This window comes from Microtus pennsylvanicus, chromosome 15 (assembly GCF_037038515.1).
Source record: "Microtus pennsylvanicus isolate mMicPen1 chromosome 15, mMicPen1.hap1, whole genome shotgun sequence".
NCBI lineage: Eukaryota > Metazoa > Chordata > Mammalia > Rodentia > Cricetidae > Microtus > Microtus pennsylvanicus.
The window spans coordinates 55,090,459-55,106,901 of NC_134593.1; the positions used below are offsets into that span (position 1 = coordinate 55,090,459).

Sequence of the window (16,443 nt, forward strand, 5' to 3'; positions counted from 1 at the left end):
AGCGTTGGCAGAAGGATCTTCATTAAACTCAGAATGAGGAGTTTCCTTTCCCTCCTGATTGTTCTGAAAGGACAAATGTGCAGGGAGCTGATCCTGACAGGGAATCACCGAGGGCAGTCACAGTTGAGAGAGTCACCTTTGTTTGTCTTGAGAAAGAAGGCGACAAAAGTATTCAGGGCATTGTGGGAGTTCCACTCTTTGCTTAGACCATTCAGAAATAATTTAGCTACTGAGTGCTGTGTGTTATTCCTTAGACATATCAGAAAGACCTTTCAGGTCCATACAGGCAGGAAAGAGGCCAGAAGAAGATGAAGGTCTTACACCACGAGGCCAGGCCTCCTGTAGTGGGGCTGTGTTTGCTTTGGCTACACAGTTGAACAGTTAGTAAATATGTTGAGCAAAACTGATTGAAGTTTATGGATTTGTCTCTTCTTTATGATTATTCTCTTTGTCCTTCTTTTTTAATAATTACAAAGTAGGACAGTTGTTTGCCTTATCAACTGAGTTTGAAAATAAACATTGCTTATTTTTCCTGATATTAAAAAGCTAAAGAATCCTAGTTGTCTTCTTCTAATGACCCAGGTAGTAGTGCCAATCGATAAGACACCTACGTGGTGACTATGCAACTCTATGCAGGGCTTGCTACTTCAGGATTGTTTAGTAAGTAAGCATCAGCCACTGTCAGGTGATATTTATGGTTTGTACCATTGTCAGATTACGTTTCCTTTTTCTTTCTGGCTAACCTACAGCAAAAATAATAAGACATAAGCCAGCATCTACACATTCTTAAATACTACCACAAAATATTCTAATTAAAGACACATTCATTTTAGCGTTTGCTTTCATTTGGTCATTCGTTAGGTTGCCTTGCTTTTGATGACTTCCCAGATACTTTTACATTTTCCTTCACCATGTTGTAAAAACGCTTTGGGAGAGATAACTTTAGGTCGATTCACATAAGCAGAAAGTGTTAGTTTTTATTTCTCGGAAGTACCAGCCTCTAAAATGACGATATGGCTCTCCTTGCTGTGAAAATACAATGCTATTTACTAAGAATAATTAATAAAGTGTTTGTTCCTCTTGCTAACTTGAATGTAGTGTAGATTACTAAAATACGCGTGTCTGCCTTGAAATAATCTCTACCTTCAGCGGCTACCAATTTTGTATTTAAAAAATAACATTGCTACAGATTGGAAAGGTCTCTCAAGTGTCATTGAATTTACCAGTGGTGAAAAGTTAAAATGAATGACATGGTATTTATTTTCTTATTTTTCAACTAGCATCAGAATCCATTTCTTTGAGAAATTTAAAAAGGCGGTCCCAATTTTTTGAACAAGGTAAATTGTAATGCTCACTCCTCCTGGGCTCCCATGGACTTGCCCCACTCCTCACTCTCCTTGTGGTCTGTGGCTCTGGGCACCAATCTCCTTCCATCTTGCTGCTGTTATGACCAAGCAACATAACCCATTTCCGTTCTTTCCCCAGGATCACCAGGCTTTTCTTACAGTTCATGGGTCTACCTCTGTGGTAATGGGTCTTTGCGTGTCCTTTGTCTAGCTCTCAAGGTGTTTCTCTCTTTTAACCTTGTGAAAAAACAAAACAACAATCAAAGCAGTGAGATGCTATTAAACACACGTGTTTTTCCACTGGGTAACAGTAAGAAATGAGGAGTTTCAGTTTTGCCTTACTGCTTTCTATCATTTGCACAGTGTTAGATTACACCAACATATGTTTGGTCAATTTACAAAAACAAACAAACAATTTGTTTTTGGTCATGGGAAATACTGCTGCTCATGAAGCCCAGAGATGCTCGTTGCTGTTGGAATGACGGTGGAGGGCTGATAATGATGACTCTATTGATGTCAAAGGAAACTTAACATAAAGAAAACTTGGTTGCACCTGAGCACAGGAGCATTGTAAAGTTATCTATGTTGGTGTAGCTGCGCACGGCTGCTTCTTGAGGAATGACGCATGCGCCTTTTCTTCATTTTCATGTTTGTCTAATGCTCTGTCTCCCGAATGTGGGCTCAACTCTGTTCTGCTCCAAGGAACTTAAAAGAAATGTTTAACATTTTAGATGTAGCATCACAGAAGATTTACTGTTGCTATCTAAAATGTTACTCATTCTTTAAAGATTAATGAAACATTTCAAAATTTGCTTTATGATACCTACTGGGTTTTGTGTCTGTTGTGTTTACTGCCTAATGTTCTTCCTAAGGTAGATTAAATTTCCTTTCAGACCAAAGTGTTTATCATCTGTCTTTGGTGGTTTTGATTCATAGTTTTTCACTAAACTCACTATTTTCTGTGGCTATTCAATTGAAGTGATAACACACTCCTAGTTTGATCTGGCTAAAACAAAATAGTTCCTCGTTTTTGTTTTAGTTTTATCTTACTTTTCTTCAATGAGCTATTTTAGAGATGAACATTTTCCTAAGTTTTAAAATAGTTTTCTTTAAATAGGTACATGTTTATGTGACAGCTGAGATTTCAGGAAACTTTCTGAATACTACATAATAGTATATTTTCTGAAAATTCACTTTTTGATAATTATATAATGTGTTGACACATTATAAATTAGTCCATTGTAGTTATACATAGCTCTAATGTCAAGGCTAGGCAGGGAGATTAAAAGTTTAATACCAGCCTAGACTAAATAGTATCTCAAAATAGCAATCAAAGAATTAGACAGGCATGGTGGTCCATGGAGGATGGAGGACTAAAAGTTCAGAGTCAATGTTGGCTTGAGGTCAGCCTGGGTGTGATGATGATATAATAATATTATAGTGCTTGATAGTTGACACATCAAACTTGAACCCCTGTGTTTCAAATAATAGAAAAGAATGGGGTCTTGACCTTGCTTTTTGCCACATATCAATTAGAAAGCAGCTCATTAGCAAGGAGACCTGGGAAATAAGAAAGCCTTCTGTCATACTTTTGACGAACATTTGCAATAACTGGGCTTGGGAGATGCTGCAGTGTTTGTGTTCTTTCTCCCTGTTAAGCCAAACTATGAGACACTGGTCAGTTTGGTATCAATGAAGCCTTTTATGAAAGACTCACCAAATTAGCACTGTGCCCTAGAGTTTGGGGCTCCAGCAGTTTCCTCTCTGAACTAAATGTGAGTTTGGAAGACGAGTACAGATGGGACTGAAGGGGAAGGATTCATAGGGGATGGAGTTACCGAGAGCACTGATGTCACTCGGCATATTGGCAGAGACAGCTAGTGACCTAACTCCCTGAAAAGAATGATTTTCTGGAAATGAAGACTCACGTTGTGCTTTTCTTCCCTCCTCGCCCATGTGCTGCAATGCAGGGAGCTCCGATTCTGCGGGTCCTGATGTGAGTACTAGACTTTTGTAGTTGGGAATACATAAGGGAAGCTTGGTGGGACTGGGTTTCTCCACAGTAATATTTCCTGCATTGTTTTAAGATACATAAAGGTTGGTGGGGTTGTGATATGCTAAGCTAAAGAGGTTGACGTTGAAATGTGAGTCCACATCATCCCTGTGATGGTTTAAGCCAATAGGAGATGAATGATTGATGAGTTTCAGTAGATTGAGGGTTTCAGTAGATGACTTAAGGAATGTAAGTTGTTCTGTGTTTACATCTCTTGTGCCGCAAACTGGTTAGGTTCCAGTTCCAACCCTCAATGCCCCAAGTCGCTGGGCATGGGATCAAGAGGAGGAGCGAAAACGACAGGAGAGGTGGCAGAAGGAACAGGACCGCCTACTCCAGGTAGTACCACATATCCTGGGTGAATAGAGGGCTTAGCTTCAGTGCTGTCTTCTGGCCAGTGCCAAGCAGTGTTGAGAAGCAAGCTTGCAAAAAGGCAGAACCAAACCAGCATCCTTATCACTAGCAAACCCCAAACCTTTTTGCATATTGTACTCATATCTTGTATTAAGCACTTACTTTCCCATTTTGATGATTATATAAACTATCGGGCATTAACCCATACAGACACTTTGGAGACATGAGAGGCCCAGACTGTGAGGCTTGTCCCTGCCAGTGGTAGATGAGGTCTGTTTGGCCATCAGTCTCCCTTACCCTAGCTGTGGAGGCCTTGATGAGTAACATCAACAATACAGCTTGGGTATAGGTTTTGTTCCATGTGCCTCAAATTTCTGATATCTAAACATCTGTTTAATTTTAGCTTAATATAAGACTTTTTTCTTCAGACTAAATTCTAATTGGTCACATGAAAGTTTGATCTGGAAGTTTAGAGCTAGCAAAATTGTTAATGGAAAATATCCTGCTTAAATACCATGCTTCCCATGAAAAGGCAACCTTGATTAATTATTATTCCATATTCCCCCCTAGGAAAAATACCAACGTGAGCAAGAAAAGCTGAGGGAAGAGTGGCAGAGGGCACAACAAGAGGCCGAGAGAGAGAATTCCAAGTACTTGGATGAGGTAGCACGAAGCATGCCTTGTTCCCTTCCTTCTCTGTACTGTTTTGGAGAACCTAGGCAAGGAACACCACACCCCATTTTCCTAGACACACCCCTCTGTAGCTCTTTGGAAAATACATTGAATTCTTGTGTGTTAGAAATTTACTATGATCTTTTAAATTCTCTCGTAGTTTTTCTAATGTATCATCAAGTAAATTTCCCTAGAACTTCAGCTTCAAGTAATCTTTCTACCCTTAGACTTCAGTTACTTATGTGGCTTAAAAAGATAAAAAAAAGAGCTGTAACTATCTTCTTGGAATTCTGGGCTGCTTACCATTATTTTCATCCACAGTTGAATCTGTGTGAAATGACAGAGACACAGATGGTGCTGTGTTTGATTGATTGATTTTTAATGGCTACCTAGGAGCTGATGGTCCTAAGATCCAACAGCATTTCTCTGACTACACGGGAGCCTGTGACTGCCACTTGGGAATCCACCTGGAGTGAAGGGTCCAAGTCTTCGGACCGGGAAGGAACCCGAGCAGGGGAGGAGGAGGGAGGGCAGCTGGAAGAGGATGCTGTTCGTGAGGACAAAAGTCGGAAACTGCAGGAGCAGCTCATGCTTGAGCAGGAGAAGAAACGGAAGGAAGAAGCTCAGGAAGAAGAGCTTCGGAAGCAGCATGAGGCTGAGGCGCAGGCACAGGCGCAGGCTGAGGCAGACGCCAAGGCCCGAGCAGAGGCCCAGGCCCAGGCAGAGGCTCAAGCGCGAAAACAAGCTGAAATGCAGAAGTACCATGCAGAGAGGGAGCGAGAAACTTCCGTCAAGATCTACCAATACCGGAGGTCTGTCCCCATAGCTGAAGCGGGTATCAAGGAATTTCAATAGTCATGGGTTTGTTTTGCCTATCCAATATGCATTCACTTCTCTGCCATCCTTACTTTGCACAACTTAACCAACCCGTCCCAAAGAGCCTTCAAACCACAAAACTTCTGTAAATGGAGACTGCTCTTTTACTCCTGGGTGCCCAGACCTGAATAATCACACAGAATCTATATCAATACAACACTGTTTGGCCTATTAGCTCAGGCTTCTTATAAACTAACTCTTACATCTTAAATGAACCCATTTCTTTGTATATTTTACCACAAGGCTCATGGTTTGTTACCTCTTGCTTCTTGGGTGGCTACATGGTGTCTGCCTTACTCCATCTTCTTTCCTCCTCTAGCTCTGCTTGGATTTCCTGCCTTGCTATAGTCTGCCCTGCCATAGGCCAAAGCAGCTTCTTTATTAACTAATAATGGTAGTAAAACATATTCACAGCCTACAGAAGGAAATCCCATCACAGACAGCATCTGCCACTTTAATTCCCTCAGCTCTTTCAAGGCTTCCGTACATATTACAATACCAATGTTTTCTGTTACCTCTGGAAATGACTGCCACCACACACATGTGGCCCACTCATCTGATTTAAACGTCTACCCTGCCATCGCCAACTTAGCCTTTCCAGAATACCCAGTTCTGCCTTCCCATCATTTCTGTGTACGCCACACTAGTCTGCATTGTTGTCCTCTTGACCTGCCTACCCCAAGAAGATGTGGTTCAGAGCTACAATTTAAAAAAGCAATTTCTGTAGCCCTAGATCATGACCAGGGCATGGAGTTCCCACCTACCACAGTGTATACTTATACAGAGAATGCATAACTGGGTATGTGGTCAGCAAATGCACATAGGTCTGTTCTCAGTAGCAACTGATTGAAATGCCTGTTTAGCTCTAAAACCACAAAGAATTTGCATAAAAGACCAGAATACTATTTTGATATTCCTAAAGTCAGGGAGTGTCTTAAATTCTGGTATTTTAATAAAAAAAATCCTTACTTTTTAGGCCTATTGATTCCTACGATATACCAAAGAGAGAGGAGGAATCTTCAGGGATGTTTTCTACGGACAGGTGTGTGGACTACTGTGTTTTACTTGGTTGACCCCAGTTGTCTTCAGATGGATGTTTTTCAGCTCACCTAGGTGATCTGTAGAGCCAGGGTAGCCCTTTGTCCTTTTGTCTGTGTTTGAGGTCAGCACCAGTATTCAGAAAAAGTTCCAGGTGGACTACACAGAGAAGACTTGTCTTGAAAAAACAAACAAAGCTGTATTTTCTGGAATAAAATAAAAATGTTAATAACACATATTTAATGTATTCTGTTTTAGGAGCAAGTCAAGATCTACTACGGAACTAAATGATACCCCCACAGAGAAAAATGGTAAGTGTGATTTTTGCATTCGAACTTTTATTTAAAAGCACATTACATATTTGAGTGGTCATATACTATCATTAGTTTCTTTAAGTGCCAGAAACTTTAGATTCACTACTATTATATGGGCAACATGCTATTTTGCATATCTGTAAAAAAAACTACCTTTTATTTATTTGGCTTTCTTTATAATGGAGTGAGTAACATACCGGGGCATTTCAATAACTAAGGAATATGTGGGAAATTTTCAAAGAAAATGTTGACACACTTTGCATAGTAGATTTTATCTTGCAGTTAAAGAATGTGGCCAGGAAATAATACAGAGGACATAAGAATTATGGATAAATGTGAAGTCATTTATGCAAATGGAAAAAGGTCTGAAAACCCAGTGATAGGGATTTTTTCCCTTCATGAAAATCATTTGGAACTCAGAACTTGATATAAAATGTGGTTATGGTTAGCCCCAGATAACTGAAATTGCATAAGTAAAAAAAAGCCCTAAGCAATTTCATCATACATACAGGGTTTGCATAAACAAGCTATTGGTCAGTTATGCACATGTAGAAATGTTCAGGTAGGGATTGAGATGGACAGACAAGATTTGGCCCCATCACTAACCTCCAAGGTAATTCAAATCTCTAATGCCAGCTATTTCTGTTTTTAATATGAATAAGTAGTAGTTTGCATTTTACATATTATCATTAAACTGAGAATTTTTTTTTAAAAAAATTTAAAGCTCATTATAAGAAAAACATTGTCTTTTATGTTTGTCTTGGGTCTGGTAGCAGCTGATGTGTATCTCTGGTCAAAGCTCATAGAGTTAAGTTTTCATTCGGATAGGTGGCAGTATCATTGAGTAAGTAGGATCTTCAGTCATGGCGCTATTTGACTTGCCAGCATTTTGGACCCACCTTTCCCTTCAGGAAACACTACTCTAAACAATTGTCCTCTCTCTTATGTCTCCGCTCAACAGATAGTTCTAATGTGGCCTGTCTGCTCTTTGGATCTTTCCTATTTGGGTTTTCCAGCTCTTTCCCCTTGAATTTGGCCCCTAGCTATTGTTAAAATTACAGATTAAGTACACTTGTCTTGTGTGACATACCTTTAGCCTGTGACGTTTGTACTCTGTCCTGAGTGAAACCTGGTTGTTGGCGCACACCTGCGACAGTCTCAAACGCCTGCTCACTCTTGTGTTTGGGTCCCACCTGGATAGCTTTCTTCCCTGTGCCAGCTACACAGCCTTGAATTAGCACACAGTTGTTGGTGCACACCTGGGATGGTCTGAAACAGTTGCTCACTCTTCTGTTTTGTGTGCCACCTGGATACCTGGTAGTGTGTGCTTTCTTCCCTGTGCCCGCCACACCTCCTTGAATTAGCAGATACTAAGAAATTATTACATATTTGATGGGATGATTTGGTTATGCCATCAACATACTCTTAATATGAAGAAAGTTTTATTTAAAACTAGCACATTGGTATTGTTATTAATATACCACATATAGGTGTGTACTAAACAGCAATAACAACACACTTCTGTGGCCTCTGGCTCCTTGCTTACTTGAAAGAGGTACCTAGACAAGCCAGATACCCTGAATGTGTGGCAATGACAATGAATTCAGAGAAAAAAATTCCTTAGTTAAAAATTTCTAATCTAAACCAATAGATTGTATGTGTTTTCCATAAATAGGAATTAGTCAGCAAACCTTGGGGATGCAAGCTGACTTAATTACTACTGATAAACTTAATAGTTATATTATAGTTTATAAATATCTCAGAGCACAAACAGATTTGGTAATATTATGAACAATAATTTTCTATTGTTCACCAGGGCTCTGTCAGTGGCTGAATAATCTTACAGTGTGGTCATGACTTATTCTGCAACTTAGACCACGGGAACAGCCCCTGTCAATTAGAGATATTTGCACTTGTGCGGTCTTTTCCTGCCCTGGGGGTGGGACGGAGAATAGATGTAAAAGAAAATTCCCTAGCCTTCATAGCAAGCCTGCAATGAGTGCACTTGATTTAAAGGAGGAGAAATTAGATGAACATTTTGTAACTGAACACTTCTGGGATCTATAGGGATTTGCGTGTGTTTGTGTGTATGTATATGTGTGTGTATGTATGTATGTATGTCTGTATGTACAAATGTATGTATCTGCACCTCATGGATGCCTCTGCATGTGGAACTGGAATTTCCAGTAATAGGAGGCAGCTAGTAGCTGTCTGTTTCCCACACTCGTCCCCCTGCTGGATCTGGATGCTGTCAGCCCCCATGTAGAGTGCTGGGTTTGAAGTTGCCCTCTCTTTGGAGGCTGATCCACTATCATTTCTCGTGTACTTATATTGAAGCTTCTGGTATGTTTTTCATCTAGGAAGCAGCAAATATTCTGAACGAATCGGGACTACTAGCTTTTCTCAAAGGAGCTCCAGGAAGGATCAGGGCCCCTCAGAAGCAGAGTTGGAGAGACAGCAAATCCTGCAGGAAATGAGGAAGAGGACGTCTCTCCATACTGACAACAGCTGGATCCGACAGCGCAGTGCGAGTGTGAACAAAGAGCCCATCTGCCTGCCTGGGCTCATGAGAAGGTAGGAGATGTTCGCGATCTTTGCTGGGAAGCAAATGTCTCAGTTCTAGGCTTTCCCCTTTTTGGGGGCAGTGAACTATCATCAGATGCAGTCAGTTCTTGTGTCTGAACCATCTCATTTAAACTGGGGACAATAGTTTTGAAGTAGACTCAGTTACTCTGATATGTGTGTGTGTGTGTGTGCGCGCGCGTGAGTGTGAGTGTGTGTGTGTCTATAAAGAAACTGGTTGAGTGAGACAGGGAAGCCAGCAGGACAAGATCACATCATGAATAGCTTCTAAGTCTGGATATGGAATTTGGAAATGGGATTCAGATAACTAAATATGAATTTGATTCTTTTTTTGTGTGTTAAGCTTGAAGAGAAGGAAATATACTTATGTTCATAATCAGATTAACAGCTAGGTTGCAATCATGGTAATTAGGTTCACAAAAACTGTGCAAACCTAATTCTGTAACATTTAAGATGGTAAAACTGCAGATACAAGTTGGAGTGTGTGGGTGGGCATGCTAGGAGACCTATCTTGGCAAATTATACTGCAGCTTCTCTGCCCGTGTTCTATCTGACTGCTGAGCTGGGGAAATTTATTTGCAACATGTTTCAGATAGAGAATTAATTATTTTAATACACAAGTAGGTGTTTTAAAATGCAGGATTGCATCTTAGGAACTTTATCTGTGTGTGTATTTCTGTCTATATCTGTATCCTCTAAACTAGACAGTACCATTGCTGAGAAGGTCTGGGAGGCAGGCCTGGGTTGCAGTGCAGTCAGCCAGAGCCTGACCCACACACTCCTAGTTTGAGCAAAGAAACTTCTATGAGATTAAAAACAACCTTCTATGGTTCTGTAAAGATTAAATATTTCTGTGGAAATGTCTAGCTTAATACTTATTATGTACCTAAAATTCATTTTGTGATTGAATTTTGAAGGAATGAGGTTTATATGTCTACACTGTTCAAGATTTAAGGGATGACTGGTTACCTTTCTAGTATTCACTTTTATTTAAATGATAATTTTCTTGCCAGTTTGATACTTGGTCTTTGGTCTAAGCCCCATGCCAAAGAAAGTTATTGAAGAATGAACTGGCATAGTGCCTCTGATGCAGAACAGTTTTATTATTAAAAGTAATCATATATGTAACTGGATTCAGATGACTTACAGTTTAGGAAATACGTAAAATGGGTCTTATATTGACCATAATGGTACATTACATCCGACGGATGATCTCCAGTTGAGTGGCTCATGTTACCCCTATGACTTCTTCCCGTGTTTCAGAGGGGAGTCCCTGGACAACCTGGACTCCCAGCGGCCCAGTTCCTGGAGGCAGTCCCCATGGCACAGCCAACCTGCAGGAGTCTATGCCTCCTCCTCCGTCCAAGACTTCAGTCGCCCGCCTCCACAACTGCTGTCCACATCAAACCGTGCCTACATGAGGAACCCATCCTCTGCGGTACCACCTCCAGCTGGCCCTGTGAAGACCATCATCCCAGGCCCTGCCCCCCCAGGGTCTCCTACCCCACGCAGCTGTTCCCCTTCCATTTCACAGTCGGGCTCTCAACTCCGCAACAGGTGAGGCCCTTTCTGTTGACCCCTTCTCTTAATTTCACGTCTGTTTCTTCGTTGAAACATTCCCTAAATTATCCAGTGAAGAAGAAAAACTGAGTGCATGAATTTGGTGTTCTTGTATCAAAGCAATTGAGAAGACTTTCTTCTGCCTCTGTCTGCTGCCTGCCTAGTGTCTCCCGATGTCTGGGAAAGGCACTGGAGACTTTGAACATGTCTGCATGTCGCCAGGCTCTCTGTTGCCTGTGCTTTTGGTCAGTGTCTCAGCTGGAAGATTTCTCTGAATAGATCACCTTGTGGCATCCACAAAGGACACAGTGGCTCACGAATGCTTTCATATTTATGAGTACAATCAGTGCTATGAAGTGTCTGACTTTTAATGGCACTCTAATAGAAACTCATTGGAATGGGTTGTGATAAATAGGCTTCATAGCCTGGGCAGTTTGAACAAGCTGGATTTTAAAAAAATCATCCTGTAGGTTTGATCTTGCTTTCAGAGTCTTGAGTCGCTTCATCTGTGACCCGATCTGCCACCACTTTGCTCAGTCCTCATTACTTGACTTCCGCAGTTCATATGTTCTAGGGAGGGGGTGAAAGTCAGGGAGTAACTTGAATAGCCCCTTGGCCCAGGTCATTGGGTGAAGCCCTGATGTCAATGTGGGTTGTGTTTTTAGATCATCACAGCGTCCCCATGAGCCATTCCTCTGTTGTCATCCCAAGGGAGTTTTAAATTCCATCACAAATATAATGATTAAGGTAGAAATTCATTGCTATTTGGATATTTTAAACTGTTAATAGACTTAGATAAGAATAAATATCTCAATTCAAAATAGCGTATAATTATCAAAGTCTAGAAAATATGTTAGAGAGTTGAATTAAAGGAAAAGGGGGGCCAGGAGGCATTGTGGTCAAGTTTTTTTGGTGATAGATGGAGTTTTCAGAAAGAGAGGATCCACCATTCACTTATTCTCCCTCTGTAGCCCCATATGTGAGAACAGGGCAGGGGAGAGCTAGGGGACAGGTCTTGGGCTTCTCTGTCCAGGGAGAGTCTTTGGCCAGCAGATTGTTCTCGCCACACCTGCCTCTCAATAACCATCACTCCCTGCACTCCCAGTGGTCTTGTGGTGTTTTACTCCTTCTGCAGGGATGAGAAAGTAAGGCTGAAGGTGATGTCTCTTTAGCACCAGGAGAGACCAGTCCTTTTAGGTCTGAAAGTGAAGTGGGAAGGAATCTCCATCCCTGACTCATCGGCAGTGCTTGAGCTATGATGACTTCATTCTCAACAGAAGTACACTCAAGAAAGTGTCCCTGTTTCTAACCAGAAAATTGAAAAGGAGGGTAAAAAGTAAAGTCGAGGAGGCAAATTACAGAATCTGGATGGACCTGAGAGTGGAATGCCTTGAGTGGAATTTCATATATAAGGCAACTGAATTAGCAAGAAGATGTAGCAGATCGGAGATACTGATGGGTCCATATGTGGTCTCAGGGGAATGGGTACAAAGTCCCAAATGGACCAGTCATATTGAAATTGTTCCTTTAGGTAAACAGGCTTCAAGGTCCCTAGAGCCTTCATGACAGTTGAAGGTATAACGAAGACAAGCTTTATTTAGTTGGCTGCTCAAAAGTCTTGCTCCCACAGATACAAAGAGCCTTTCTTCAGCTGATACCATTTCTGCCAAGGACAGTGTGACTTTAAATGCCAACCTTGCCAAGCACAGGTGAAAGCCTCCATTCCATTCTTGTTCCACGTCTAGGTCAGTGAGTGGGAAGCGTGTGTGTTCCTACTGTAATAACATTCTGGGCAAAGGAGCCGCTATGATCATCGAGACCCTGGGTCTTTGTTATCATTTACATTGTTTTAAGGTGAGCGTGAGACGAAGAGCTTGCCGGCCGCGGTGCTTTGCTTGGAGAGCGCATGGCTTCTGTGAGCCGCTGGGTTGTGGTTGTGCCACTAATAAGCTTGGCGCTGTTATTTGTCAGTCTGTGCTGCTGCAGGAGTCACAAATTGCTTGCTACTACTTGGTTGTCAAACCTGAATCTTCTTATAAAAATCAGTCTGCAAGTCCTGTGCTTTTTGTAGCTCTAATCTGCTTAGGATCCTATAAATAAAATTAATGGTACATAGTGTGTTCTCTAGCATGCTGCCATGGGTAGACTTCAAATTTAATTTACCAGTGTTATTAGCATAGAGACATGCAGTTATCAGTGTCTAATGGATAGCTTTTAATAGTGTCTGGAAGGAAAACCACTGGTAAATATTTTTACAGTTGCATAGCCTGCTTATACCTGATAGTGTTCCTATATACAGGGAAGGGTTCAGGCTGTAACTCTTGGTTTAACAGTATCTGCTGCTGAACGCATCAGTTTAATTCTTGAACTTTCATTGGGCCATAGAAATAGGCTCCCTAGTTTTGATACTGGAGTTCCAAAGTTAACAGCTTGCTTAAGCATAAGCGTATGAATTTGTATATATAAATCCATGTAGAGCAGAATGAGTCAAAATAATGTTTGCGTGCGCGCACGCGCATACACACACAGAAAGAGAGAGAGAGAGGAGGAAAGAGACAGAGAACACCCTAGCCTTGACACAAGGCACCCCGTGAATGCTTGCTGTTTTAGTGCTCCACGGACACTTGGAGCAGCTCACTCTAAACTAGAATGTCAGAAACCCTAATTCTACTTTTCCCATGTTCTTACATGGTGGTGAGTTATCCTTTATTTCTTTGGAGTAATGAAGGCTAAATTTCTTTAAGCCAATCAGCAAATTGCTTCTTTATTTCTCCACCTCCAGTATATGTCAAATGATCATCTTGGTTCTTAAATATTTCTTTATGAATTCTTAGTGTCTAATCTGGAAAGTTTGATTCTAATCCACTAATTGTCTTTTGGCCTTCCCTATCCTTTGCTTTGTTATAATATACCCATGAGTTGAGGAGCTGCCTTTTATATTCCTCTCGCCACATTTCTCTCTGTCTCTTCACCCCATGTATCTCTCGTCTGAGAGTACGCCAGGCTTTCTGGACTTGTCTAATTTTACGTTTTCTTTGGTCTGTCAGTGTGTCTCCTGCGAACGTGACCTCGGAGGTTCCTCCTCAGGAGCTGAAGTCAGAATCCGAAGCAACCAACTTTACTGCAATGACTGCTATCTCCGATTCAAATGTAAGAGAGCAAATCAGAGAGAAAATTTCTTGTCTTTTGAGGAGACCACGGGTTCCTATGCCTTTTCCTGAGCCTGCAGCCACCTCTTCCTCAGGTTCATTACCATAGGATCGTGGGTCGTAGGGGTCATAGTCTGTCCCATTCATAGAAGGGATGTAGTGAATCCCAACCACCTAGAAGGAGATTGTGGGTTGGAGGAACTGAAGGGGCTTGTACCCAGAAATCAGGACATTGTCTCTGGTTTGCAAAGATCCAAAAGAAACTTCTAATGACTCCTGGGCTCAGAATAGGGATTAAGACAAGTCTGCTTTCTGATTAAGGCCTCATCTCTCATCAGCTCATTTCCATTATCTGATGATGAGAGCTTATTATGTGACTTATAATCAACTCTGAAAATGATTGAACCTGAGTATCACTTTCTGATTTATGATAATATGTAGCCATATATCCATACATATATTTTTTGAAGAAGAGAGCCTTAATTCTGTTTATAAGGAGTTTCAATATTATTGAATTTAAAAACAATTTAAATGCTACTTCCTTTCTAAGTATGTGTTCGAGCCTTGTGAAGTATAGGGTAGCATAACTTGGTTGTGTATTGTTATAGCTTCAGCAAGACAATAGTTACTGCTGTATATCATTTTGAACCTTGACGCTGGTAACATGTTTCTTCCTTGTGAAAGGGTGTTACAAGTGGTACCTACAAACCTATTGCTTTTGAACTCGGAGGTATTTATATGGCCCCTTATATGAAGCGTGTTTGGAAATGATTTGAACTGATCAACTCTCTTTTATCTGTCAATGGCTTCTGAGCCTTATCTGCTGGCTGTCCGGGCCTCTCTTGGATATTGATCCTGAAGTTGGGAGAATATCAAGGCTGGGCATGGGACCTGGGGTGGTGGTGTGTATGTGTGTGCATTTTTTCTCTTTTAAATCCAAAGCCAAATATCACTGATTTTTGGAGCTATTGCCCACGCCTTTTCTCTCCTTCAGTACAAATAATAGAGAGTTGCAGGCCTTTTGTTTTCTGATTCAGCAGCTAGTTTTTACTCTCTTTCGCAAATAAAGAGTTCTAGCCCCAAGAGGCTGCATTCTGCCTACCTTTATCCTAAGACGGAGTGACAGACAACTCTTTCTACCTCATTGGGCCCCTCTGAGTGACGACTGCTATGTATCCCATGTGCTGATATTTACATGCTTTTGAGTCTGAGCACCTTTCTCTCTTCTCTCCCTGCCTGATCAGCTGGACGGCCAACCGCCATGTGATGTAAGCCTCCATTCGAAAGCACTGTTGCAGATAGAAGAAGAGGCGGTTGCCACTGATGCAGAACTATAAATATGTCTTGTATGCCCCCCCTTTTTTTAAAAAACAGAAGAACCTTTGCCTCATTAGGACATAGGAACACTGTAGTGTTGGTAGGACTTGTATTTTTGCTGTTTATTTATAAGATGGTAATTTTGTCTGTGTGGGGGGAAGTGCAGTATTTGCCTTTGAACTCAGTATCCTAAAAGCACAAGTGGAAAAACCCCAAGAACTTAAAAAAAATACTTTTGAGGCCGATGCTGATCTAGTTTGACCCTTTATTGGTGTTTTGAAGAGGGCATTTTATTTTTTTTTAAGTTCTGAAACACTATTTGAAATAGTTAATATAAATATGTAATTGTTTACTGTTTATTGTAATGTATTCTAAGTTAATGTGAAACTATAGGAAAAATTTTCATTTAAATCCACCCATAAATTTGCTTTTTGTGGCTTTCTTTACACAGAAATAACCCAATTGAGAAATAATTTTGTTCCTGGAATATTTTATTTGCTTGAAGAAGGCATTCTATTTTCCTTACAAGGACTGTGGTTGCTGAGCAAATAGAATAGGAAGCTGTTCATTTCCAGTAATGAAAAATAACCATGGTTTGCACCAGGAAGTTTTTCAAGAAACTAGTGAGCTTTTCTGTTCGGTTGTCTTTGTAAATAAAATTGGTGATGCGTTTAAGGAGTGGCTCTTTTTTTTTGAAAAAAAATTATTTATTGAATTATTAATTTACTTATTTAATGAGTTTGGGTCTCTTGTAGTCCTTTTCTTAAAAGTAAAAAATATGTGCCCCCTCCCTTCTTTTCTCTCCCTCCCTCCCCCTCTCTCTCTCCCTCCCTCTCTCTTTCCCTCTCACTCCCCCTCTCTCCCTCTCCCTCCCTCTCTCTCTCTCCCGCCCATCATCCTCCCCCCCCCCTCGTATGTGTTTATCACAGGCATATGGGTGTTTGTGGAGGCCAGAGGAGGGTGCGGGATTCTCTGGACTGGTGGGTGTGAGATATCCAGCGTGGGTCTTGGGGGCTGAATTCGGGTTCTAAAAGAGCAACAAGAACTCTTGCCTCCTGTGTTGGTGCTCAGTTCCCCTTTCCAGTGCTTGAGCTATATAGTTCAATATGTAGACCTTCTTGATATCTCATTTTATGTATCTTTACTAAGGTGCAATTGACATCATAAATTGCACCTATCTA

At 41.1% G+C, this 16,443-nt stretch overlaps 1 protein-coding gene across 24 annotated transcripts in view; it reads left to right on the forward strand.

The window, feature by feature from the left end:
• Positions 1-15,937, forward strand: part of Lmo7 (LIM domain 7) — a 190,906-nt gene extending 174,969 nt beyond the window's left edge. For 8 of the 24 annotated variants that reach the window (XM_075950028.1, XM_075950035.1, XM_075950031.1 and 5 more), the window contains 13 exons: positions 1,281-1,337; positions 1,486-1,527; positions 3,317-3,342; positions 3,634-3,738; positions 4,324-4,416; positions 4,819-5,237; positions 6,278-6,343; positions 6,598-6,650; positions 9,014-9,227; positions 10,500-10,793; positions 12,542-12,650; positions 13,844-13,946; positions 15,190-15,937. In XM_075950028.1, the coding sequence (XP_075806143.1) occupies positions 1,281-1,337; positions 1,486-1,527; positions 3,317-3,342; positions 3,634-3,738; positions 4,324-4,416; positions 4,819-5,237; positions 6,278-6,343; positions 6,598-6,650; positions 9,014-9,227; positions 10,500-10,793; positions 12,542-12,650; positions 13,844-13,946; positions 15,190-15,212 (1,604 nt within the window). In that variant the 3' untranslated portion in view covers positions 15,213-15,937. The remainder of the gene's footprint in view (positions 1-1,280; positions 1,338-1,485; positions 1,528-3,316; positions 3,343-3,633; positions 3,739-4,323; positions 4,417-4,818; positions 5,238-6,277; positions 6,344-6,597; positions 6,651-9,013; positions 9,228-10,499; positions 10,794-12,541; positions 12,651-13,843; positions 13,947-15,189) is intronic. The other 16 variants (XM_075950051.1, XM_075950030.1, XM_075950033.1 and 13 more) reach the window with 6 other exon arrangements.
• Positions 15,938-16,443: the final 506 nt, after the last annotated feature.